General features: G+C 48.6%; 1 protein-coding gene across 1 annotated transcript in view; it reads left to right on the top strand.

Moving 5' to 3' along the window:
* Positions 1-359: 359 nt before the first annotated feature.
* Positions 360-22,500, top strand: part of ubl3a (ubiquitin-like 3a) — a 26,678-nt gene continuing 4,537 nt past the window's right edge. The window contains exons 1-2 of the mRNA XM_079738874.1: positions 360-993; positions 21,132-21,240. Of these exons, the coding sequence (XP_079595000.1) occupies positions 967-993; positions 21,132-21,240 (136 nt within the window). The 5' untranslated portion in view covers positions 360-966. The remainder of the gene's footprint in view (positions 994-21,131; positions 21,241-22,500) is intronic.

Here is a 22,500-nt window from a genome sequence, read left to right as displayed (position 1 = left end):
TAGGCCTATTAAAACTGTTTTATCTCTTATTCTTTTTTCTCGATAGTAGACAAATATATTCACATGTAATGTAATCCATAGGCCTATACACCAAATAAGATATTAATCTAACACAGCAGTAGTGGGTACTGGGTAGGCACAACACTGCAGCCCTCTCTCTCCTGTCTACATTGAAAAAAATGGCAGCATATTCTAAGCACAATATCCAGATAAGGTCCTGACATGTATATGCCAGAAACATTTACTCAATACCAAACGTAATGCATAATGTAGTGCTACACTGATCCTTTGGAGCGGCTCCCAACCCCTCCCTCGGAGACGGAGGCGTGTGCAGCCGCTTCCCCTCCGAGCCTCGTCGGTCTTACCCGCTCCCGTCTCACTCCGCACTCCTCTCGTCCCTGTGTGAACTGCCGCCATGTTCTGAGGCTAGAATGACAGTCAAAAGGGTCTCGAAGGGTCAGAGAAGCAATCTGTGACCTTACAGACAATAAGCTCCGGGTTTTCGGCGAACGAGCAGACCTACTGGTAAACACGGAACTCCCAGTCAGCGGCGGTAAGGCAGTCACCTTGCGGGACTACAGCGCTCTGTGTCCGGTTGCAGCGCTCCTCACCTACGGTCTTTGATTTTCGCGTGTAGGGAAATTTCCCAAAGACATTTGTTTTACCTCCGGAGGGTCGACCTAGGCCCTCCACCCGTGTGGCTTCTGATCGCCTCTAATTATAGTACCAAAGGACCGGTGTTCGCGTAGGAAAGCAACGGAAACCATGATTGTGCAATAGAGCCGAAACGTTGTAGTTCTGGTTGGACCACATCGTCGTTGGGATCGACTGAACCGATCATCACCTGCGATAAACCGACTCCAGTGCTGCTGACAGCGAGGTTTAAGACCAAACGATACAAGGAGGAATACTGGTGTTTGCACCTATCGTGTGAATCCTCCGAGGACTGCGAGGAATACCTTCAGGATGACGACCAGCACCCCTGCGGACATGGTAAGGACCACATCGGTACCTCTGGAGCTCTGACCCACCGGCCGACCGGAGCAGGGCTGACCTGAGTCCCGCCTTACGGCTCCACAACATCACCGTGGTGCGCGGCTCATCGGAGTTCCGATCATGCTGCCGACTTTTTTATTTATTCTTAACGCACACTACTACTGCATCATAATAAGACCAGGCCTGAGACAAAGTCGCACACCAGTCGGTCTGATGTAGGATAGGCACTCAGTTGAACTGGGAGACGGTGTGGCGGATCAGTTGCATTGGCGCGCACACACACACACACACACACGCACACGCACACGCACGCACGCACACACACACACACACACACACACACACACAAACAGGCAATAATCAGCACGACCGACCAACATATCATTATGTCATACCACGCAAAAATGCAGCCTCCCCTCCTTCGGCAAAGTGTTTGTTGTGCTGTTGATTCTACGGCGAGTCCATGGCGCATATCATGTCTATGTATAGAACGGGTAAATCAAGAATTATGCCCTCCAATCCAGAGATCAAGCAGGCTGTCAAGTTATAGCAGTGTTGTGTGTTATGGGAGGCAGCTGTCACAGTGGCAGGATGTTGACGCTGAAGTAGGCTATGATTGACCTATGTGGCCCACTAAAAGCCAGGCTGTCTAGCTATAACGCGTCATAAGGGTGTTAAAGCCCTTTATAACTCAACTTACGCGAGGGAAATCAAACAATCTGTAATAAAACTGCTCCTGGCAACAATCAGCCAAACAGCCACAATCGACGCATGCTTCTCCCAACGGAGTACGGTGTGAATGTGGGGTGTATTCAATTGAATTCAATTTTATTAAATTACATTTGTATAGCCCTTAACCACGGTTACAGACACCCCCCCCTTGTTTGACTATTATTACTACTGTTGCTACTATTGAATACCCTATGGAAGTATCCAATCGGGTTAGAGCTCTGCTGTGTTAAAGAGCTGAGCTATGAGCTATGCGGAGGTGCCGCATGGTCCAAGTAGCAGTAAACATACAGACAGCAGCAAAGGAACGAGACCCTAAACCATCCCAATCAAAGCCCCTTCCCCCCGGCTGAAGAAGCCCTCTCAAAGTCAATTATTACAAACCCCAGCAGCACCAGGGGCTTAGCCATTTACTCAGGGCCACGAGACTTGGACCGGACAAAGGCAGGCCCTGGGTAACGATGCCCTTCGGAGGCCTGTATGGAGAGGAGGTATAGAGAGGGGTGAGGGGGTGAGGGGGTGAGGGCAGCGTCGGTGCCAAGCTCCCTGGTGGTGCCGCCCCCGTCGCTTGCCTGCTGCCCCCAAGCCGGCCTCTGGAGGTGGGGGGGGGGGGGGGGGGGGGGGGGGGAGAGGTCAGCTCAGAGCTCCACCGCCACGCTCAGGCGCGCGGGAGGACCTGTGTGTGTGTGTGTGTGTGTGTGTTTGTGTGTCAAACTATTGATAGTTGACAGTGAGAGAAATACAGTAGGGATAGAGAGAGAGAAGAGGAGAGAGAGATAGAGAGAGGATATGTTATAAATCATTATAAATAAGTACTTTTATATGTCGGAAAGGATTGTGTTCTAAGGTTTGCTTTGCTAGCAATTTTTTTTACAGACAATACCAGTGAGCAGCCCATAGGCTACACAAACACACACACACACACACACACACACACACACACACACACACACACACACACACACACACACACAAAGGTCAGGCAAGGTCAGAGGTCAGAGGTGAGGTGTGTGGGCAGCAGAGACCCCAGTGGGAGGTAGGGGTGTTGATAGCAGACCACCCAGTCTCCCTTACTGCTGAGCTCAGCAGCAGACAGACAGAGAGGTAGGAAGGCAGGCAGGCAGACAGACAGACACAGACAGACAGACAGGCAGGCAGGCAGACAGACAGACAGACAGACAGACAGTCAGAGAGAGACATAGGGCAGACAAACACACAGACAGACAGACAGACAGAGAGAGACATAGGGCAGACAAACAGACAGACAGACAGACAGACAGACAGACAGACAGACAGAGACATAGGGCAGACAAACAGACAGGTAGGCAGGCAGACAGAGAGAAAGACATGGGGCAGACAAATAAACTCGCAGACAGACATAGAGACTGACAGACAGACAGAGGGGCACACAAACAGACAGGTAGGCAGGCAGGCAGGCAGACAGACAGAAATAGAAGGCAGACAAACAGAGAAGGAGACAGGGAGGCAGCTAGACAGATACTCAGACAGACGTTCAGACAGAAAGAAAAACCGAGAGACAGACAGGCAGAGCGACACAGATCTGAGTCCTCCTTGGATTTGACTTGTCCTCAAGGGTGCGATGACATCATCCTGTCCCCGTCCAGCGGCTGATGCACTCATAAATGCACACACACACACACGTACACACATACGTACACATGTACGTACCGCCTCCCAGCGCTGCTGACCCTCCAAAGGTACACCGTGGCTGTCCTTTAGGTCAATTGTGTGTGTGTGTGTGTGTGTGTGTGTGTGTGCGTGCACTGGTCTGTCGGCGCTTGCGAGGTGCATCCGTCTGTCTGTGTGTCTTTGTGTCAGTGTGTGTGTCTGTGTGTGTGTGTGTGTGTGTGTCTGTGCGTGTGTGTCTGTCTGTGTGTGTGGGGCCCCTGCTGTTTGATTGGTTTTTATTTCTAGTCAACAGACAGCGTTGGCAAACTGACCATTTCCAGCTGATGTTTCACAGTTATAAACACAGATCCCTTAGATTAGATCTGGATTAGATGTATTTTCATCACCCAGATCTTTGAAAAAAGTCTGTAGTGCCAGTCCTTTGGCACCTGTCCTAACAGATAATATTGCATATTGCACATGGCTTGAGATCATCAGTTGAAAATAACGTTTTCCCCGCCAACGCCTCATCTTACCGCGGTATACGTGCGGAGGCGAACAAGCAGGTATTGATACACGTCCACAAAGCAGAACTAACATGCATTGATCACATACGCAACACAATGAAGTACGTGTGTGTGTGGGCGTGCGCTTGTGTGTGCATTCCCCTGCTGCTAAACCGAAGCTCAACAACAGCCACAGAGCTTCCTTCAAGGCTGATGCACATGTTAGTCAGCACTCCTGTTCTCCACCACGCACGCCCCGACGCACAAACAACCACGCAACCCTCCCGCCCGGGGGGGACCACCTATGGCCAACATTGTGTTGTGTGTGTCCTGCATGCCAGCCCAGTGTCGAGTGGATTCATGTCCAGAATGATAATGACGTTATTGAATTCTTAACCTGCCGCGAAGAAACATTTTTGTAGTCACGCGCGAGTACTTGTGTGTGTGTCGGTTATGTGTGTGTTTGTGTGTGTGTGTGTGTGTGCATGGCTGTGTGTGCATGGTTGCGTGTGTGTTTGCTTTTGTGTGTTTTTGGATGCGTGCATGCTGTGTGTGTGTGTGCGTGCTTGCGTCCCTGCATGTGTCTTTGTGTTTGCGTTTGTGTGCATGTGTGCGTGCGTGTGCGTGAGTGTGTCATACGGAGTTGCCCCCGTGTGATCGACATCTCTGTCTGCCAGCGTGGTCGTGACCAGCCCGAAGAATGCACTCTGTTGCCACGGCGTCCAAGACGACCAGAAACCAAAGAGCTTTCTGTTGGGGAGGGGGGGCGCTCCGCTGTCGTCTTAATCGCTCATCGTGTTTAACGGGCAGCCCCTCATCTTCTGGTGGTCGGAGGGTATTTACTGCGTGGTTTTACCGCCCCAGGGTTTTCATCCAGCCTACTGCGGAGCTCCTATTGCTGTCCTCTGGGGTCAAAGCTTACAAAGGGATGACTAAAGGTCACCTCTTTGGTTTTCAGCCCCTGTTTTTGTAATCGTTTGCAGTCATTGCAGACTCATCGACCGCTTAAGAGTAGCCATATATAACAGGAGGTCAGCGGAGACGGGCTGTCCGATTGTGTACATTATGTGTAAGATGATAATGCTTACAAAGTCACGCAGGAGCAAAAATGGATTGTTTGGGAATATGATGACAGAATAATATAGCTCACAACCTCACGTCTCAGTACAGAGTGAATCTTCACTTTGCTCCCCTGTGGGTTTGGGGGCCGGGGGGGGGGTGATGGTTGGCCGGCAGTGAAAGCAGAAGCGAGTACAGAAGTAGTCTTTTGTAAAAGAGAAAATAAGCTGACATATGCTGCGCTTGCCACAGCAACGTCGTCAAGGAAGTCGTTACTCTCGTTTGGATCGTGGAGGTGTTGAAAACACGAGGGCTGCTCAGTCTGAACGCCACTTTGTTTGACTCTGCGACCATGGTTTAATGAATGGCAGCTGGCTACTACAAATTTGATCAAATCTCATTGGAAAGTACCAGAACATTGCGTCTGTGACTCCGTTCACACTGCGCGCCTTATGCTGCATTCATACTTTCCTAGTCCGCGATGGCCCGCTGTGGAACCGCGTAATGTAACCGACGTCATACGGTTATCAAGACGTTGCATGAATTCAAGTATGATGAACAAACAGAGCTGTATCTGATTTCGTTCATATGAACGCGGCCCGAATCAGAATTGGAAAGATCAGGTTCCATGGGACTTTTTGCTGTTCACAATGTTAGGAAGAAATCCGATCTGAGTCACATTTGTCTGTTGTGTTTGTCGGTCTCTGTGGCTGGCTGTCTGTCTCTCTCTGTCTTTCTCTTTGTCTCTCTGTCTATCTGTCTGTCTCTCTCTGTCTTTCTATTTGTCTCTCTGTCTATCTGTCTGCCTCTCTGTCTGTCTCTTCGTCCCACTGTCTTTTTGTCTGCCTCTCTGTCTGCCTCTCCGTCTTCCTGTTTGTCTGATTTGGACCACTTTAGCTTGCAGTGTGAACGAGGCCTATGTGTGTGTGTGTGTGTATGTGTGTTGGTGTGTTTGTGTGTGCGTGTGTGTTACCACGTCTTCCCCTTCGGCCCTCTTCAGAACGATCAGTCCACTCAGACTGTTAATTAGACCTAATTCTGTAAGTAACACCATGCAGCCCATACAGCCGGTCTGCCGTGCTGATGTATTCATCTAAACAGAGTGAGGGTGGGTTGGCGTTATCATTCACTGCTATAAAAGCTTCCTTATTATTGGCCGGAAATAACACAGCCTAATTGGTGACCGCCGGTTTCCAATGAACGCGTGATTCGATCTCCTCCGTCTCTATAAGGACTGTGAATCCCGGTTTGAGCTCATGGTACCGCTGCCAGCCACTTTCTACTCAATGCTTTGTTGTTTGATTGTCTGTCACTCTGTGACCCCGGGCCTCTCAAAGAGACGCTTCTCCCAAAATTAGGACAACAGAGAGGGACACAGTCGCACACACACAACACCACTCATTGTTGAGGACTGTGGACTACTCATGTGCTACAGTAGCCACGTGGAAAAGCGTGTCATTTTCCCTTCAAGAGTGCCCTGTGTTGCCCATGCTATTGCTGGCGGGAGGGGGGTGTGTGTGTGTGTGTGGAAGCTCAATAAAGAAGTCTTTCAGCAGCACTGGAAACAATTTCCCTTTAGAGCGAAAACGTATTTATATTAAGGCTACTCGGCGCTGGCCTATCCAACACTCGGCCCCGGTTCCAGTGTGTTCCCTTGCAGGGCCTTTATCACGGTCTCACAGGGCCGCACAGCTCCCGAGGTCAGACTTCAGAATTCAGACGACACCGCCCGGCACCGCGCCCTCAAAGGGGCCAGGCAACACCCAGGAACCCGTCGGAAAGAAAACACTCGGCGACGGCGAATTCTAAAGAATCCAAACACGGGTGGAGAGGAGGGAAAGTGTGTACGCGTGTCTAGTCTACCTCTCGGTCACAGAGAACTGCCTCTGGAATAACAGCGGCTCCGCCTCTTTGACCAGACGTGCCTCAAGGACAGCCCGGTGCAGGCCAGACCTCTGGCTGCTCACTGCAGTCCCCTAGGGTCAGCAGGTCCGGTCAGACACACAGTGCAGACGACAGACAGAAGACACTCAGGGAAAGGAGAGGGTCACTATGGGATGGCCCGAGGCCCAGGGCGGGCGTTTGCCTCAGAGTAGGGGGTCAAAGGTGCAGACGACTCAGGTGGCTTATTACGGCCAATCGGATGTTTCCCAGGGAAACCGAGCCCGGGCCGAGGGCGAAGGCCAAACAGGACGTCACATACAGGGTTTTCACTCTGGTCTTTGTTCTTTTTGGTCTTCCTGATTTGTCATCACCACTAAGATGGTGTTATACTTATTATTATGGCTATGATAATCAGTCGGTTATTTCATTAGTTGATCGACAGAAAACGAATCAATCAAACGAATCAATCAAATATAGATTATCGATTCATCACTGGAGTCGTCTTTCAAGTGGAAATACGTAACGTTTGCGGCTCAATGCATCAGAAACTATATCATTCCGTTCTTAGATCATTTTAAGAAGTTTGGTTTTTATTGGCTGTTAATTGCATTGTACTAACAGGAGAATGCCCAAAGCAATATTGAACATAGTAACGTTAACAAATCACCAAGAAGTACAACCACTATGTGTGTTGTTTGCACTGTGGTGCCTTTTCATCGGGCTCGTATCAAAGCGACAGTTGCTAGGCATTCGCACATTGTACAACTTCTGCGTTCTTTCCTAACCCAAGACTCCAAAACAAACAGACTTTCCTGCGAGACCGGATTAGCCAGGGCTTGCTTACATAGGGTGAACTGGGTAGCCATTACCACATCACCTATTACGGAAGCTATGCGAATAACAGGTACCTATTTGAGTCCTAATCCAAGCAGGACGTCCACTTCATCTCACAGATTATCAGGACCAACCCAGGCTTAGTTCAACCCTGAACCCTTCTCAAAGGCTCTCCGTCCCAGCCTTTCATCTGGGCTCCATGAGTAAACAGACTCCTAATGCCTTGGTGTGCATCGCGGCCAACCGGAAAGACATCCCCAAGGCTGCATCGCATCCTCTGTGAGAACAGAGCGCCCCAGCTGCTTATGTCATCTGTGTACATTTTGTCGCAGGCTCTTTGGGACCTGACTCTGAGATCTTGATTGGGTCCCTAGCCCCCCCCCCCCCCCCTTCGCTCTCCCCTGGCATCACGTCCTGTTGACGCTCGCTCGACCTCCGCCAGACTCCTAACCGTTCCCCACTGAGCTGGCTTCCTCTCCTCTGGAGGACGGCGCGTACACTTAACGGCGGGCCGGCTGGCTGTCTCGGTCGAATTTGGAACACACACGTGGACACACACTCGCTGCATCGCCTCACACATAGACACACACTCGCTGCATCGCCTCTCGGTGGATTCTGAGGCTCTACTGTTAATCTTGGCCGGTGCCGTAGTGTACCAAGAAATCCTCCTTGAGTGACCTCCCGTTCCTCTGGGAAGGCCTCCAAGCAGAGGCTCCGCCGCACTGGGCTCGCCTCGTCAATGTCAATTTGGGAATGTCTGCAATGTGCGTCTCGTGAAGGGTGTCGCAAATCCATTAAAACGACCATAAAAAACATAATCCGATTATGGGAGATTAACGTAATAACCTTCCTTTTAGTTTAAGGCTTTAATAATGATGGTGAAAAGTCTTGGTGGCCCACCAAAACAGTGAACTGTTTCCGTTGACATCCATTTCACAACATCTTTCAAAAAGTAGTTTTGAGACAGGGTGTCACCGTGTCTTTTGTAAATACAGTGTAGAAACCCTGAGAAGACTTTCTCTTCTCGTCTCTCCTGTGGTTTCACAGAAAGACTTCCTTCTGCCTCCATCACAGAATCATCTACACACTCGAGACAAGGGAGCCTCTTAGAACCGACCACAAGTGTTGCGGCTACACAACTCTTACTTCCTGGAGCCTCCGCCGTTGCACCGCTGCCTGACCTTCGACCTTCCCCTCGATTCTGCTACGGCAGCCAGTCATACTTGTTCAGACTTCTCGGTGAACAGGCTGTTCCATTCTCCTCATGAGCCCTACTTTACCATTTTGAGCCGATGAATCTCCAAAGACTGGACTCAAAGTCCCAAGTGTTTAATCGTTGATGTCGAGAGTTGCTGATGGCGTCCCAGCATGCATTGCACCCAAAGACACCCGATACACTTCCTACTGTCTCGGAAGAACTACACTGCTGCTTTAAGTGTCTTCTGTCTGGTGATGGGCAAACGGTCCTGTCTCGCTCAACTGTGTAGAACTCCATTAGAGCCGCAGGGGCTCTGAGGTCAGATTAGGTGGGCGCCCCGCGCTCACAATGGGTGCACCCATGGATAAAAGTGCCCACCAGGGAAATATTTATTCAATACTCTTATCTTTATATCCTTGGTACCTAGACCGGACCAGGGGGTTAAAGCAGCACTGTTCCTTTAGGAATACTGTGAAAAGGAACAAGAAAGGAGAAGTCAGAGATCCCGGCGTTTCTACCAGAAAGTAACTCTCTCTCTCTCTCTCTGTCTCTGTCTCTGTCTCAGTGTTTCCTTTTTCTATTAAGCTCAGACAGACCTCTTCTTCTGTCCTTAAAGAGCAAATCACATGGGCCAAGACTGTAGGGCACCACTCTTATAGTGAAAGAAGAGAGAGACACACTCACACAGAGAGACACAGAGAGACTGCGTTGCACTGAACATGGCCGCTCTGCTTCTGACCCTCGCTCCAGCTCCGTTCCCTCTCCTCCCCTCCTCCAGATTCAGCATCTAGGAGTCCAGAGCAGGATCAGCGATGGCTTGGGACCAGTGCTGGTCAATATGCTTTGCATCTGTCTTGCATGACATGGAGGGCCCTGAGCTGAGGCCGTCCCAAAGGAGGCCTGCGTGACCAGGGAGGCACAAGTCTGAGGAGTTGGGGCCACAAAAAGACATGCGTGCTAAATGCATAGAGGCAACTGATGCTCATTACTTGAAAAAAGGGGCTCAATATCACACTGATATTTAGCCTGGTTCCATATTGGTCACATCTTCGAGGAAGGAGGAAAATCTGTATGATTAACTAATTCATTCATTCTAACTCGCGTTTCTTTTCTGAGCTTGAGAAGAGACGTGCTAGAAAGTCAAACGCCATCACACACATACACACACACCACGCACACACACGCACATACACACACACACACACACACACACACACACACACACACACAGATAAACACACACACACACACACATACACACAAACAAACACACACACACACACACACAGATAAACACACACACACACACTCACACAAACACATACACACGACAAACACATACACACAAACAAACACACACACACACACACACGACAAACACAAAATCCCACAAAAATAACACACACACACACAAAATCACACACAGGAAACCATGGTAAACTGCATCTGTGATTGTACTTATCGGTGACAACCTGGAAAAGGTCACAGGCAGCCACTACCCGGCCCACAGGGGTATGGGCTGGGTGCTACAGAGACCACCTCTGAGTGTGTGTGTTAGTGTGTCTGTGTGTGTGGCTATGTTTTTTGGGGGGGGGGGGGGGGTTCTAATGCCTAACTCGACGCCGGAGGCCCCCCCCTTCACAGCCTTCAGGCCTTTCCCCTGGGACCGAGGGGGGGGGGGGCGAGTGAGTGTGAAACACACAACACCCGCCAACCACGGTAGCGGGCTTTGAAGTGGGGAGGGCCCGGGGATGGGGTGGGCTGCGCTGTCTCCGTCTCCCTGGGTGGTCGTCCCCCTCCCCAACCCCCCCGGGAGCTGCCCTCTGGGGCCGTGTGTTCGTCTCCAGCTGCTGGGCTTCCTGTTTGCTGCCGTGGCAACCGTCATGGAGTCACCTGGTTTAACACTCTCCCAGCAGGAAGAGGAAGAGACACATTGCCGACCGTGTGACCTGATTGGCTGATTAGACGCGGCAACAGTGGAACCTAGAATCTCTCATTAAACGCCGGGGCTCCGTTCCAACTGCTGGCGTTCGTTGGAGTTCTCCTCATTGATTGCCTTTGCCAGCATCGTGTAGTTGTCAGAAAAGGGGGAGCATGTTTAAGGGGTCACCTTCTCCAGGGAATACCAAAAGCTTGTAGCCAAAGTAACAACCCTTAAAAATGAACCAATTTACATTCTGAGACGCAAGCACCAGCATCATGCCTCATTAGCTCATATTCTTAACGTATCAAAACTTAGCGATTCACACGATAAAACACACGCATCTTACCTAAAAAGCTCATATTCACAACCTATTAAAACTGACCTTTTAACATTATAAGACATAAGCATCTTACCTCATAAGCTGATATTCCTTACCTATCAAAACAGAGCAGTTACCACTCACACAGACAAAAGCACATAGCTTATAAGCTCATATTCATAGTCAGTCATAGTCTGTCCGTGCGGGACATACGTTTGTACCGTATGTGGCTCAGCCGTGGCGGATGTGGTGCTGTTGTGAGCGGGTTCTCTGGGCATTGTGCAGCCCTCGCTCCGAGCGAAGTCTAGACGCTGACTGGAGAGGGAGACAATCGATAGAAGCATGAAAATGCAATTTTACATCTCGCTCTGCAGCTTCCAACACAAAGCATCAGCACTCGCCCCAAAGGCACCCTGCGGATATTTATAAATATAGTTATAGATCTAGCTAGGCTCTATCTAGAGCTATATCTATATATGTATAGATAACGATATAGATAGGATTTGTTAATCTTTATCTCTATCTCTCTGTCTGTCTGTCTGTCTGTCTGTCTGTCTGTCTGTTTCGGTCTCTCTGTCTGTCTTTCTCCCTCTGTGTCTGTCTCTGTCTCCCTCTGTCTCTGTCCGTCTCTCAATCTGTCTGTCTCTGTCTTTGTCTCACTCTGTCTCTGTCTCACTCTGTCTCTGTCCGTCTCTCAATCTGTCTGTCTGTCTTTGTCTCACTCTGTCTCTGTCTCACTCTGTCTCTGTCCGTCTCTCAATCTGTCTGTCTGTCTGTCTTTGTCTCACTCTGTCTCTGTCTCACTCTGTCTCTGTCCGTCTCTCAATCTGTGATCTCTGAGACAGGGGGCTGGGCGGTGGCTGGCAGGTGCCAGCTCTTTGTCTCGGTCTGCAGCGTATCACCTCGTCATCACTCTCAGCCTGTCTGTCAGCAGAGCCCGTCCACTGCGCAAACGGCCGCTCTGAACATCCCTCTTCCTCCGTCCTCTCCTCACGCCCACCGTCGTCCATTATCGACGTGCTGAGTTATACCGCTACAGTGTACAGCTTTGTGTTTTGTGTTTTATGGAGACTTAGTGATTATCATTGTTGTATTAGTGTCAGTAATCAGTAAAGGGGTTTGTCGGTTGGCTTTCTACTGGCACCGCCCACGGCCGCATGCCAGTAGCTATTGATACGCCCAGCTTGGGACCAGGGGAGGCGTGGAGAAGGCAATAACGAAGCTGTGTTGGAAAAGGTTGGTTGGCACTGGGGGCAAAGAAGGTTATAGATACAATGCAATCAAAGATGAGGTGAAGTAAAGATGACATCAAATATTTGGTGCAATCTGGTTGTATTTGCACCCTCATCCTCATCCAACACATTCGCCCCTGTTCCTCCCCAGGTCTAAGGTGTAACACACCCCTTAACCTACAAGCAACCAAGTGATGGGGAATAAGTTAGTGTGATCCAGGCAGCTCCGGCTGGTCTTGTTTCTAAAGATCACAGGAGGGAGATTCTTTCTCTTTCTGAAATCAATCCTTTTTCTCCACTTTCCAACTCAGGGCGAACCCTGCCCAGCCTATATAAGAGCAGTGTGCTGCAGGGTTCGTCTAATGGTTCTCAACGCTTTCTTCTGCTTTGGTCGACGACAGTCTGGCTGGAGGTAGATTGCAACAGAGATGCAGGTTGGGCCCGCATAGTGCTAACACTCCGGGAAGGAGACCTGCAATTTAAGACCCGGAGACCAGTCTGTCCTCTGTAACGGTGATAAGCTGCCATCAGAGGCCTGGGTGAGGCCGGGGATGTGGATGAGCGTATATAGCTCTGAGTCAAGAGGTTTCAGAAGTCTCTCGTTCATTGAGGAACTGAGATGTGTGTGTGTGTTGTGTGCGTGTGTGTGTGTGTGTGTTGCGAGTACGGACGTGCATAGATCTCTTCGTTGGCTTCAACACTCCCCAGTATTGGTGACAAACACCGGATGCACCGGTACAGTTGAGGCTGTGCAGCAGCGGGGTGTTCAGAGTTTACTGAAGGCTGTCCCACTTCTGAGAGACTCAGGGCAGTCCGACCACGCTGGGGCTGGAGGTTCATGCATGTTGCATGTGGCACTCCTGCACCACAGCAGGTACCAGGGAACGGTCGGTCCTTAATGTAGCAGGAAGGCTTTAAACGGCTTTTAAGCTGCCGATGAAGGAACGAGTGCTAACTTTTGTCATATCTGGGGTTTTAGCTCTTGATAAGTGATGACCTGGCAGGAGTAGCCCTGATGTGAACTATTCAGAACCGTCGGCTGATGATAGTGATCCAACTCCTCTTGATCCGTAGTCTGTAGTGGACCTCTGTAGTCTGTAGTCTGTAGTTAACCTCTGTAGTCTGTAGTTAACCTCTATAGTCTGTAGTGGACCTCTATAGTCTGTAGCGGACCTCTGTAGTCTGTAGTTAACCTCTATAGTCTGTAGTGGACCTCTATATTCTGTAGTGGACCTCTATAGTCTGTAGTGGACATCTGTAGTCAGTAGTCTATCTGTAGTGGACCTCTATCCCCACAGGCAACTTGTGCACTGTTTAGCTGAGCTGACCTGTGTTTGCAGAAGTCATAAACACAATCCGACTGAATGGGTGGTCGGTTGGGATCCTCAAGTACCCACTTAAGGCAGATGCCAGGAAACGTTACAAACCACCATTAATCAAGAACATGGACGTCTGAAGTACAGAGTTGCTTTTTTTATATTTGTCCTGCAATTGAATTGAAACACACATTTCTTGAGTAAATGCACCTGCAGAAAGGCATGTGATCTCTCAGAGCTCTGAAGACCACGAGACACCTCCCTCAGTTCGAGAATGTTGACATATATCTGTGTGTGCAACCTCTACGATTCCTGGTCTACCACTGAGTTTAAGATAACTCCCCACTCTGTGACTAAGATCAGAGCAAGATGAAGATGTCACTGCAAAGAAGAACCAACCAGTCGCTCTTGGGACACTTTTGTTGTACAAGAGCGTCTGGAGGCACACCCTGATTGGAGAGAGATAGAGAGAGAGAGAGAGAGAGAGAGAGAGAGAGAGAGAGAGAGAGAGAGAGAGAGAGAGAGAGAGAGAGAGAGAGAGAGAGAGAGAGACTAGACAGTGAAGTGTGAGAAAACACAGTATGTCCGTTAGCCAACGCCACTCTGCTGTTGACGTGAAGAAGAGGAACCTTCATGGGTTCCAGACAGTATGACTATAATCTAATTAGACATTAGCTTTTACGCACACACACACACACACACACACACACACAAACGTACAAAGATGCACACGCACAATCCATTCATTATGAGGTTGCATATATAAACAAGAAGTTTGAACTTGGGTTGGGTTCTGTAATGCAGTACTTCAATTTAATGAGGCAGAGACACAGACTATCTCCACACACACACACACACACACACACCCACACACACACACACACACACACACACACAAACGCAGACACACGCGCACACACACGAGAAGATAGACATCCTTGCTCTTTCCCTCCTCATTTCCTGTGGTCATTTGTTAAGTGTCATGAGCCTGGCAGATCTCATGTCAGATGATGTCTCATTACCAGTTCCTTCCTGTGCTGCAGTCTGAGTAACGATATAAAAAGCTCTGACGCTCCGCCTGCGTCCGCCCGCAGTGACAGGCCGGAGCCCAGGTGCCCCACGTCGCCCTGGTCCAGAGGCGAGCAACCTCGTCATAGCTGCTCTGAGACCTGAGCTTAATGCCATTAACACTAGTCGAAGGCTGGGCTTTTGTTGTGTTGATTCTGTTGTTAACTGACAACCATCTTACAGAGGATGTTACACAACAGCCTCTCTAGAGGCATGCTGAAGCCTCATCAAACCGGAATCTAAGTGGAGCTCTTTGTGGGTGGATTTAGTATGTGTTGCACATATTTCCGCATCAAACCTATCAAACGTTTCCCAGTAGTCTTCATTGTTTCAATGATTCCTGGTGAATGTAATCAGGTTTCCCTGCCTGTGCTTGCATATGATTGTAATGTTTGCGTGTGATTGTGTTGAATTGGATTACATGTTCCCCTGTGTCTATAAACGTGTCAACAGAGGAGCAGTCCTCACCCTGTACCGTACGGCTCGCACCCTTCATGTGGGCCTTCCCGTACTCATCTCGCGGCTCTCCGAGCGCACTCAACCAACGCGGTTCTGCTTCCACACCTGGGCATCAAGATCGTATCTGACTCTTAATCCAGGCTAAAAAAAGTCTCCGTCTTGAAATGTTTACAAGGGGCTTTTCAGAAACCCCTTTTGACTTAGTCTGCCGTGGTGCTCAGGTGCTGAATATATAGGGCGCAGGGGGGCTACCGTAAGGCTGCATCAGGGGGCTGTGGTTTGTATATGATAAGCAAGCAGAACCCAAGCATACACATCCAGCCGTTCTAGGTGCTCGTTTGTATGTCATTGTCTCGTGCCTCTTCAATGAAGGTTTTCCAGTGAGCATGCCAATAGCAGTCTAGTCTTGCAGAGTTGGCAGCTAGCTCGATGTAGCCGCACTGAAATGGGGACAGCTGTTGCCTGCGGCTTTCATTTCCAACCGCAACCTCTGAATTGAAAGGAAAAGGGCTTTCACTGTGACGCTCCTGCAGTCGCTCCCCGGGTTCCTCGTAAAAGGACGGAATGAAAAGCTTAATGTCAACGGCACAGGTGGAAGGCTGTCAGACGTCACTCGCTCGCACGTAGAGGTAACCGCAGATGTTATTCAAATGCAGTGGAACGCGTTCCTGAGATACGTGGGGATAGACACCCAGGTAGCCCGACGCGGCCCTATTGACTCCATGTTGTCATGTTTGAATAGATGGCAGCGTGGATTGAACCTTGTGTCATAACAAAGTACCTTTCTATTTTCAACCCTATATTATAACAACATAACAAACCTTTCTATTTTTTCAATCAGCCACTGATTGGATAGCGAAAAGAATAGAAAACCTTTCTATCTTTTCCCTTTTTTGTCTGGAAAAAACAGAAAGGTAATTTGTTATGATAAAAGGCTCAATCTGTATGCTGTTCTCAGTGGGACGTCGTGGCTAGTTAGCATTTTTGTTTGTTTAGAAATGGAGGCCACATTTCTGAAATTTGTCGCTTAGTTTAGGGTAGAGTCATCAAGAAGGTGTTCTCAAAAAGAATCCTCCTGGCGTCCGTCAGAAGAAAGGAATGCGCTACAGTGCGTAGGCATGGGTGTGGCCGTGGCTGTAGGCGTGGCTGTGGGCGTGGCCATGGGTGACGTCCACAGGTATCCAGGAGGTGTTTTTTTTCTTCCTCATCAAATAAAAAAACAAATATTTGAGGAAATGACAGGATGGAAATACCGGTTCTACCTACGGCTTATGCAAAAGAGAGAGAGAGAGAGAGAGCGAGAGAGAGAGAGAGAGATAAAGAGACATTGACAGAATGAAAGGTAGTGTGCGCCGCCCAGAGCCAGCTGCCAGGCAGGAAGCAGTGGATCAGCCATGGAGGAGGTGGGGTGGTGTTCTGTCAAGACATGAATAGATACACAAATATTTATAACTGATACCATTATTTCGTTTTAATAATGTGTTGAATAATGCTGGTGGCACATGCTCACACTGGCTTCACATAGCAGGTTGGAACATGACAAAACTCAGTCTGGATTTGAACTAGTTAAGATGTTGTTTTTTTTTAAATATCCCTGCCGATAAGTCAAGACCACTTGAAGCTTGAAATTGTGTTGGTTCATCCATTTTTTAAAGCACATTTATTCGTATCTAATATTGGTTATCGGTCCGACAGAAAGTCTGAATCAGTATCCCTAATTTAAAATAAAGATGTTCGTTAAATGGTGAATATGGCCGATAAAAACTAATCTTCAGCAAACTCATCTCTTGAAACTGAAGATCTAAAATCAAAGAGTGAAACAACAAGTCATTTACCCAGTGATTCCCTCAGGGGAGCAACATTAGCCGGTTAATGTGTAATAGCTTTTATGACTGGTACCTTGTGGTTTTGTTGGTGAAAAACCATGACGCCTCCAAACACTGTTCAGTGCATCACATTGGTGGAGTTAATGATAAGCTGAGTCTGGGGAGCTCAAGGTCCTGTCTGTTTATAGATATCCACCCCGATGGAAAGAGATAGTCAACTACCGTGCCTCTTACGGCCAAACAGAACCACCAAAACAAGTGTGTGTCGGCGTATCTTTAGGCAGGGAGAAGAAATTTACGTAAATATTTGGATATTTATCTCACTTTCCTGCTGAATATGCAAACGCGATGTTGGGCAATACTGGCTGGAGGTTCGAGCCAGGCGTTGAGTTTTTTGTTTTTTTTATAACGCAGCACTGACAAGCAAGAACGAGGATAGAAACAAACATGTACCCAATAGATGTCAAGGAAGACCTTAATATAATAATAAAAATAAGCTCATACCGACAACAGCGCTCATACTAACACACCAACACTGCCCTGACCCTTGATCTCAGTCTATCATGGACTTTACCATTGCTCTCTCCCAATGAACCAAGCTTAAATTTCCAACCAGTCTTTAATAGCCGACCAGGCTGGCTCTGATCTGAGAGGCTCCACCTCTAAGCTAAACCAAGTTAGTGTTAGTCAATTAACCCACATCCCACACTTAACCAGCCAAACCACATAACTAAGGTGTATTTTATACTCACAATAAAACAACAATACATTACATCTTCATTCAGATCTTTCTAACATACATATCAGAGATAGTTCAACAGAACATTAAAATCCCCATCTCCCTTCATTCGATCCAGTGACATAAATACAGGGAGTTAACGCGGACCTGCCCTTTAATGGGGGAGATCTCTGATAGGCTAGTGAATACCAGTTTGTATAGACTATAGATTATGACCCTGACTGGCTGTTATGGCTTGATATGTGGAGTGAGCACAATGTGAGATGTGCAGATCACGGCTGATAACGATGCAACCACGGAAAACTAGAAATGATCCGTCAATCAATAAACAGCGAGCAGAGCAATGAAATGACGTGTGTGATTCTTAACTGGTTGTGACTATACACGCTTGACGAATGTTCTTGATGACAGGGAATTCAGAATGTATAGAAAACGAAATACATCAAGGGCAAATGGCCATGCAATATTAAAAATAGCCTTGCCGGCTTCCATGCCCCAGGGCTTAGTCTATAGCGCTGTATAGATGTATAGATGTAACCCAGTCGGTGTAACCCAGTGACGATTGTGTGTCGCTTCATCACAGTGTCAGGATGGCCTCTTCTTCCTATAGAGGAATAGTCATTTAGTTTTCCTGTCAACCTCCCGAGTGCAATCGAGTTGTGGTTTCCGTGATGGTGGACGATATGGATCGAAAACTTCCTGGAAAAGGATGTTGTTGATTGTGATTAGTTAATGGGTCTGGACTGCCTGGTGGAAAGGGTTCACGTCTGGGTTCAGAACCATCCCGTGGTCCAGACAAATTCAAAAAATCATCTTCCGAAAAAAATTGTTCATACCTTGTCCAACATGGACCATCTCTTGATACCAAGGTTATGGTGGGTCTAATGTTCGATGCTGTCCCTTACCAGACATCACACAGATCCCCTCTCCTCTGATACCACCCACACAGATATTCCTTCCCAGAATCTCATGAAAAATCCAGCACCCATCCAGGAACAAGTACCTCTCCTACACACACACACACTCACACACACACACGCGTGCACGCACACACACACACACGCACGCACGCACGCACACACACACACACACACACGCACACACACATACACGCACACGCACACACACACGCACACAGAGGCAGAAAACAGACACAGAAGGCAGCTAAGGCAGTCTTAACACATAATGCACAAGAAACAAAAGAGCGTCCCGGGCAGCTGCTGTTAGTTGTTGTTGTTACTCAAGTGGATTAAGTGTTGGAAGCGTAGATTGAAGCGTAGCAGTGTTTTTGTTCCTGGATCAACATCCACAGAGATTACACGGACTGAGAGAACAACCCAACGATGAAAACAGGATATGTGCACTGAGAAAAGCTTGAACCTTTTCCCGACAACGTTTCAGTAGAATCTTCTGAACTATGTAAAATGGGAAGTGGTGGAAAGAGAGAGCGAGTGAGAGAGAGTGGGTGTGCAAGAGAGAAGAGAGAGAGAACAAGGGAGATGTCGCAGCCTACCTCCTGGTGAAAGTGTGTGGGGGGGGGAGACAGAGAGAGCTCGGACTCCCATTCAGAGAGCGACTGAAGGTTGTAGTGATGAGGTAATGTGCTTGGTAAATATCTAACACAGCCAGATGTGAAGTGACCCTGTGCTTTATGTGGGGTTTGTAATTCATTTGTGGTTTGGGTTTGGCTGGCATTGGCGGCGGTTTTCAATTTGCCAGAAAACGAGATCCCTCAATTCATAATCAGAGTTAATCTGAGGAGATTACATTTTCTATTTCTATAAATGTTCTCTGTTATTTAATGATGTTGTGTTGAAAAACACATAAAATACATACCTATTCATGATGAGGTTTAAAAATTGGTTTGCGAGTAGAAAAGTATACATTCTTTGAGCCCGCATATACATCCGTCATGTTCAGGCTGGGATCAGTGTGAAAGGTCAAATTCAGTTGTATTGTGTGTGTGTGTGCGCGTGTGTGAATGTGCACGCGTCTGCGCTTAGAACTGTAAGCTGATTTGATAACACGCTTAAAGAGATCCCAGTTCTGTGCTGGTACGCTGTACATTACATCACAGTAGCCCACCAGTGAGTGTGTGTGTGTGTTTGTGTGTGTGTGTGTATGTATGTGTCTGTGTTTGTACGTGTGTGTTTGCCTTTGTTTGTATGTGTCTGTGTGCGTATGCATGTCTTTGTGTGTGTGTGTGCATGTGACTTTGTATATGTCTGAGTGTGTATAGGCATGTGTATGTCTGTATGTGTGTATGTGTGCGTGTGTGTGTGTGTATGTGCGTGTGCGTGTGTGTGTGTTTGTGTGTGTGTGTGTAGTATGTGTGGTTGTTAGCCTAGGGCTCAGAGGGACGGGGGGGGGGGGGGGTTACAGTGTTATAGATCCCCCGTAGACGACAGGCAGGCACATGGCAGCGCACTTGGACCAATGGCATGGCACGTGACTGTGCCATGCACACACACACACACACTCACACTGATACACGCACACACACTCACACTGACGCACAGAGAGCCAAAGTGAGTGGGCACACACAGACAGCCCTTTGGCTCTTAAAGGCACACCACTGCTCAGCAAACACACATCAAGGAAGGAGATAAGCTGAAAATAACCTGCGTTACGCACAGACAGCTCAGCTGGTGGAATGACACACCACATGTCCGTTTCAACACTCACCCACACAAACACACACACACAGACACACACACTGGTGTCAACACTGCCACTTAGCCCTAATAAAAGAGCAATATATGTTGTGTTATTGTCCTGTTATGAAGTCGTCATGAGGCTGTTTATATCCTCTGTGATGGCAGTGGTTGTGGTGATAGTTTGAGTGTTCTCTGTTGTGATGTCAGCCGATGGACTGGCTCCACTGGATTCTGTGCCATTATCCAAGACGGTCAACCTGACTAGTTATGGAGTCCAATGGTTCAAACGTACCGCATGAGCCGACATGCGCTCGTTATTCCTGTAATAATTGCCTAAATCATTAATGAATTGACCTGAAAGTGTCCAGCTCCAGTTACTATATTCATCAATGATCTGGTCAATTTGTCTGGTTATTGATTTAACTGATTTGTTGAGTCCATTTCGGTCATCATTACTCTGCTTCATACAAGGAAGCGACATCCTGTTCCCTTATGTTTACTGAACAATTCTTGATGGTTACCGGTAATCTGAGCAGGAAATAACTTATAGTGGGTATTCTCAGCAGTAGGCCTTTCGGAAACGTATCCTAGTGGGAACCAGGCGCCCTCAGGGTCCTAAAGCCCCTGGTGTTCCAGCAGAACAGTCTTCATTATGGTCTCCGGCGCTGGAAGGAGGTCTCTGGTTGACCCTGTCCGTTATCAATGGGTTCCATAGTGACCGATCCTGATCTCCATGGCTTGTGTTTGTGTTTCCAGATCAATCTCCGGCTGATCCTGGTCAGCGGGAAGACGAAAGAGTTCCTCTTCCTCCCCAGCGACTCGGCCGCCGACATCGCCAAGCACGTCTACGAGAACTGGCCAATGGGTGAGTAGCCTAACCCCCATGTGACCTGTTTCTCAGAACTGGCCAATGAGTGAGCGGCGTAACCCCCATGTGACCTGTTACTCAGAACTGACCAATGGGTGAGCAGCATAACCCCATGTGACCTGTTTCTCAGAACTGGCCAATGAGTGAGCAGCATAACCCCCATGTGACCTGTTTCTCAGAACTGGCCAATGAGTCATCACCATAACCGCCATGTGACCTGTGCCTCAGCCAAGGCCGTGTCCTGTATGTCCTATGTAGTAGGCGTTCCACTCACAGCCTCAAGGTTGTAGGTTCGATCCCCGAGGTCTGCCCCAGTACCCTTAGGCATCCTTGAAGGTCCTTCCGCTCTGAATGAAAAGCGTGTATTCAGGACACTTCACTGTTACTCACGGTATGGATCTTAGCGGCTGCTAAATAACTAAATCGTAAGTAGTAGTCTCACGAAGAGTCGTGAGGTTGGTTCTGAGTCACTGCCGCCGTGCTCGCAGGCAAGCGACGTGCGTGGCACACTGATGAATAACTAGCTGCTGTTTCACAACAGAACTGTGATTCATGACGTGACCTTGTGGGTTTGTTCAGCCTGACTACTCGAACACCGTATTCCTCCACTCCTCGGCCACAGCCGAACCCTTACCATTGAGGTGTTTTTATGCGGGTGGGGGCATTGACAGAGCATTGAATGCGCTGCTAATTGATCTGCTCATTCCCTCTGTTGTTTTGTCTTAGTAGTAGTCTGCCCATTCAGAACTGAGGGCTCACAGCGGTCAGCCCTGTCTGTGGCTCTTGAGGGGACTCTGGAGCCCAGAGCCTAGTTACATGGTGACATTCCATCAGAGTGTCCACTGTGTGCGCGTTGCTAACAATACAACAACACAGTCATACAGCCGGAGCGCTGCCGGGGAAGCAGGAACACTCTGTTGTGGATGCGCAACGACTGAGCCAATTACTAGTGCTTGGAACGGCTTCCCTTCTGGTTTGGCGCAGACTCACAGTCACACGTGCACACACGCACACACACACACACACACACTCACAGGGGATGGATATTCACTCGGTTTCAGGGAGGGGGACGAGGGTTTCTCGAGGCCAGGACTCTCCTTGGCAGAGGACCCCTTGATTTCCATTGAATGCAACGGGAGTTGGAGAATCCTGGAGCGCTGGCTATCGGCAGCAGACGGGAACGTGGGAAGACAGTGGAAGACAGATGTGGGCTGAGACTCACATCTGGAGACCAGACCCCTCCGAATTCCCTGATCT

Source organism: Pollachius pollachius, assembly GCF_949987615.1.
Source record: "Pollachius pollachius genome assembly, chromosome: 6".
In the NCBI taxonomy this organism is placed as follows: domain Eukaryota; kingdom Metazoa; phylum Chordata; class Actinopteri; order Gadiformes; family Gadidae; genus Pollachius; species Pollachius pollachius.
Note: the sequence above shows the minus strand (reverse complement) of the source record. Positions and strands in the feature narration are given on the sequence as shown.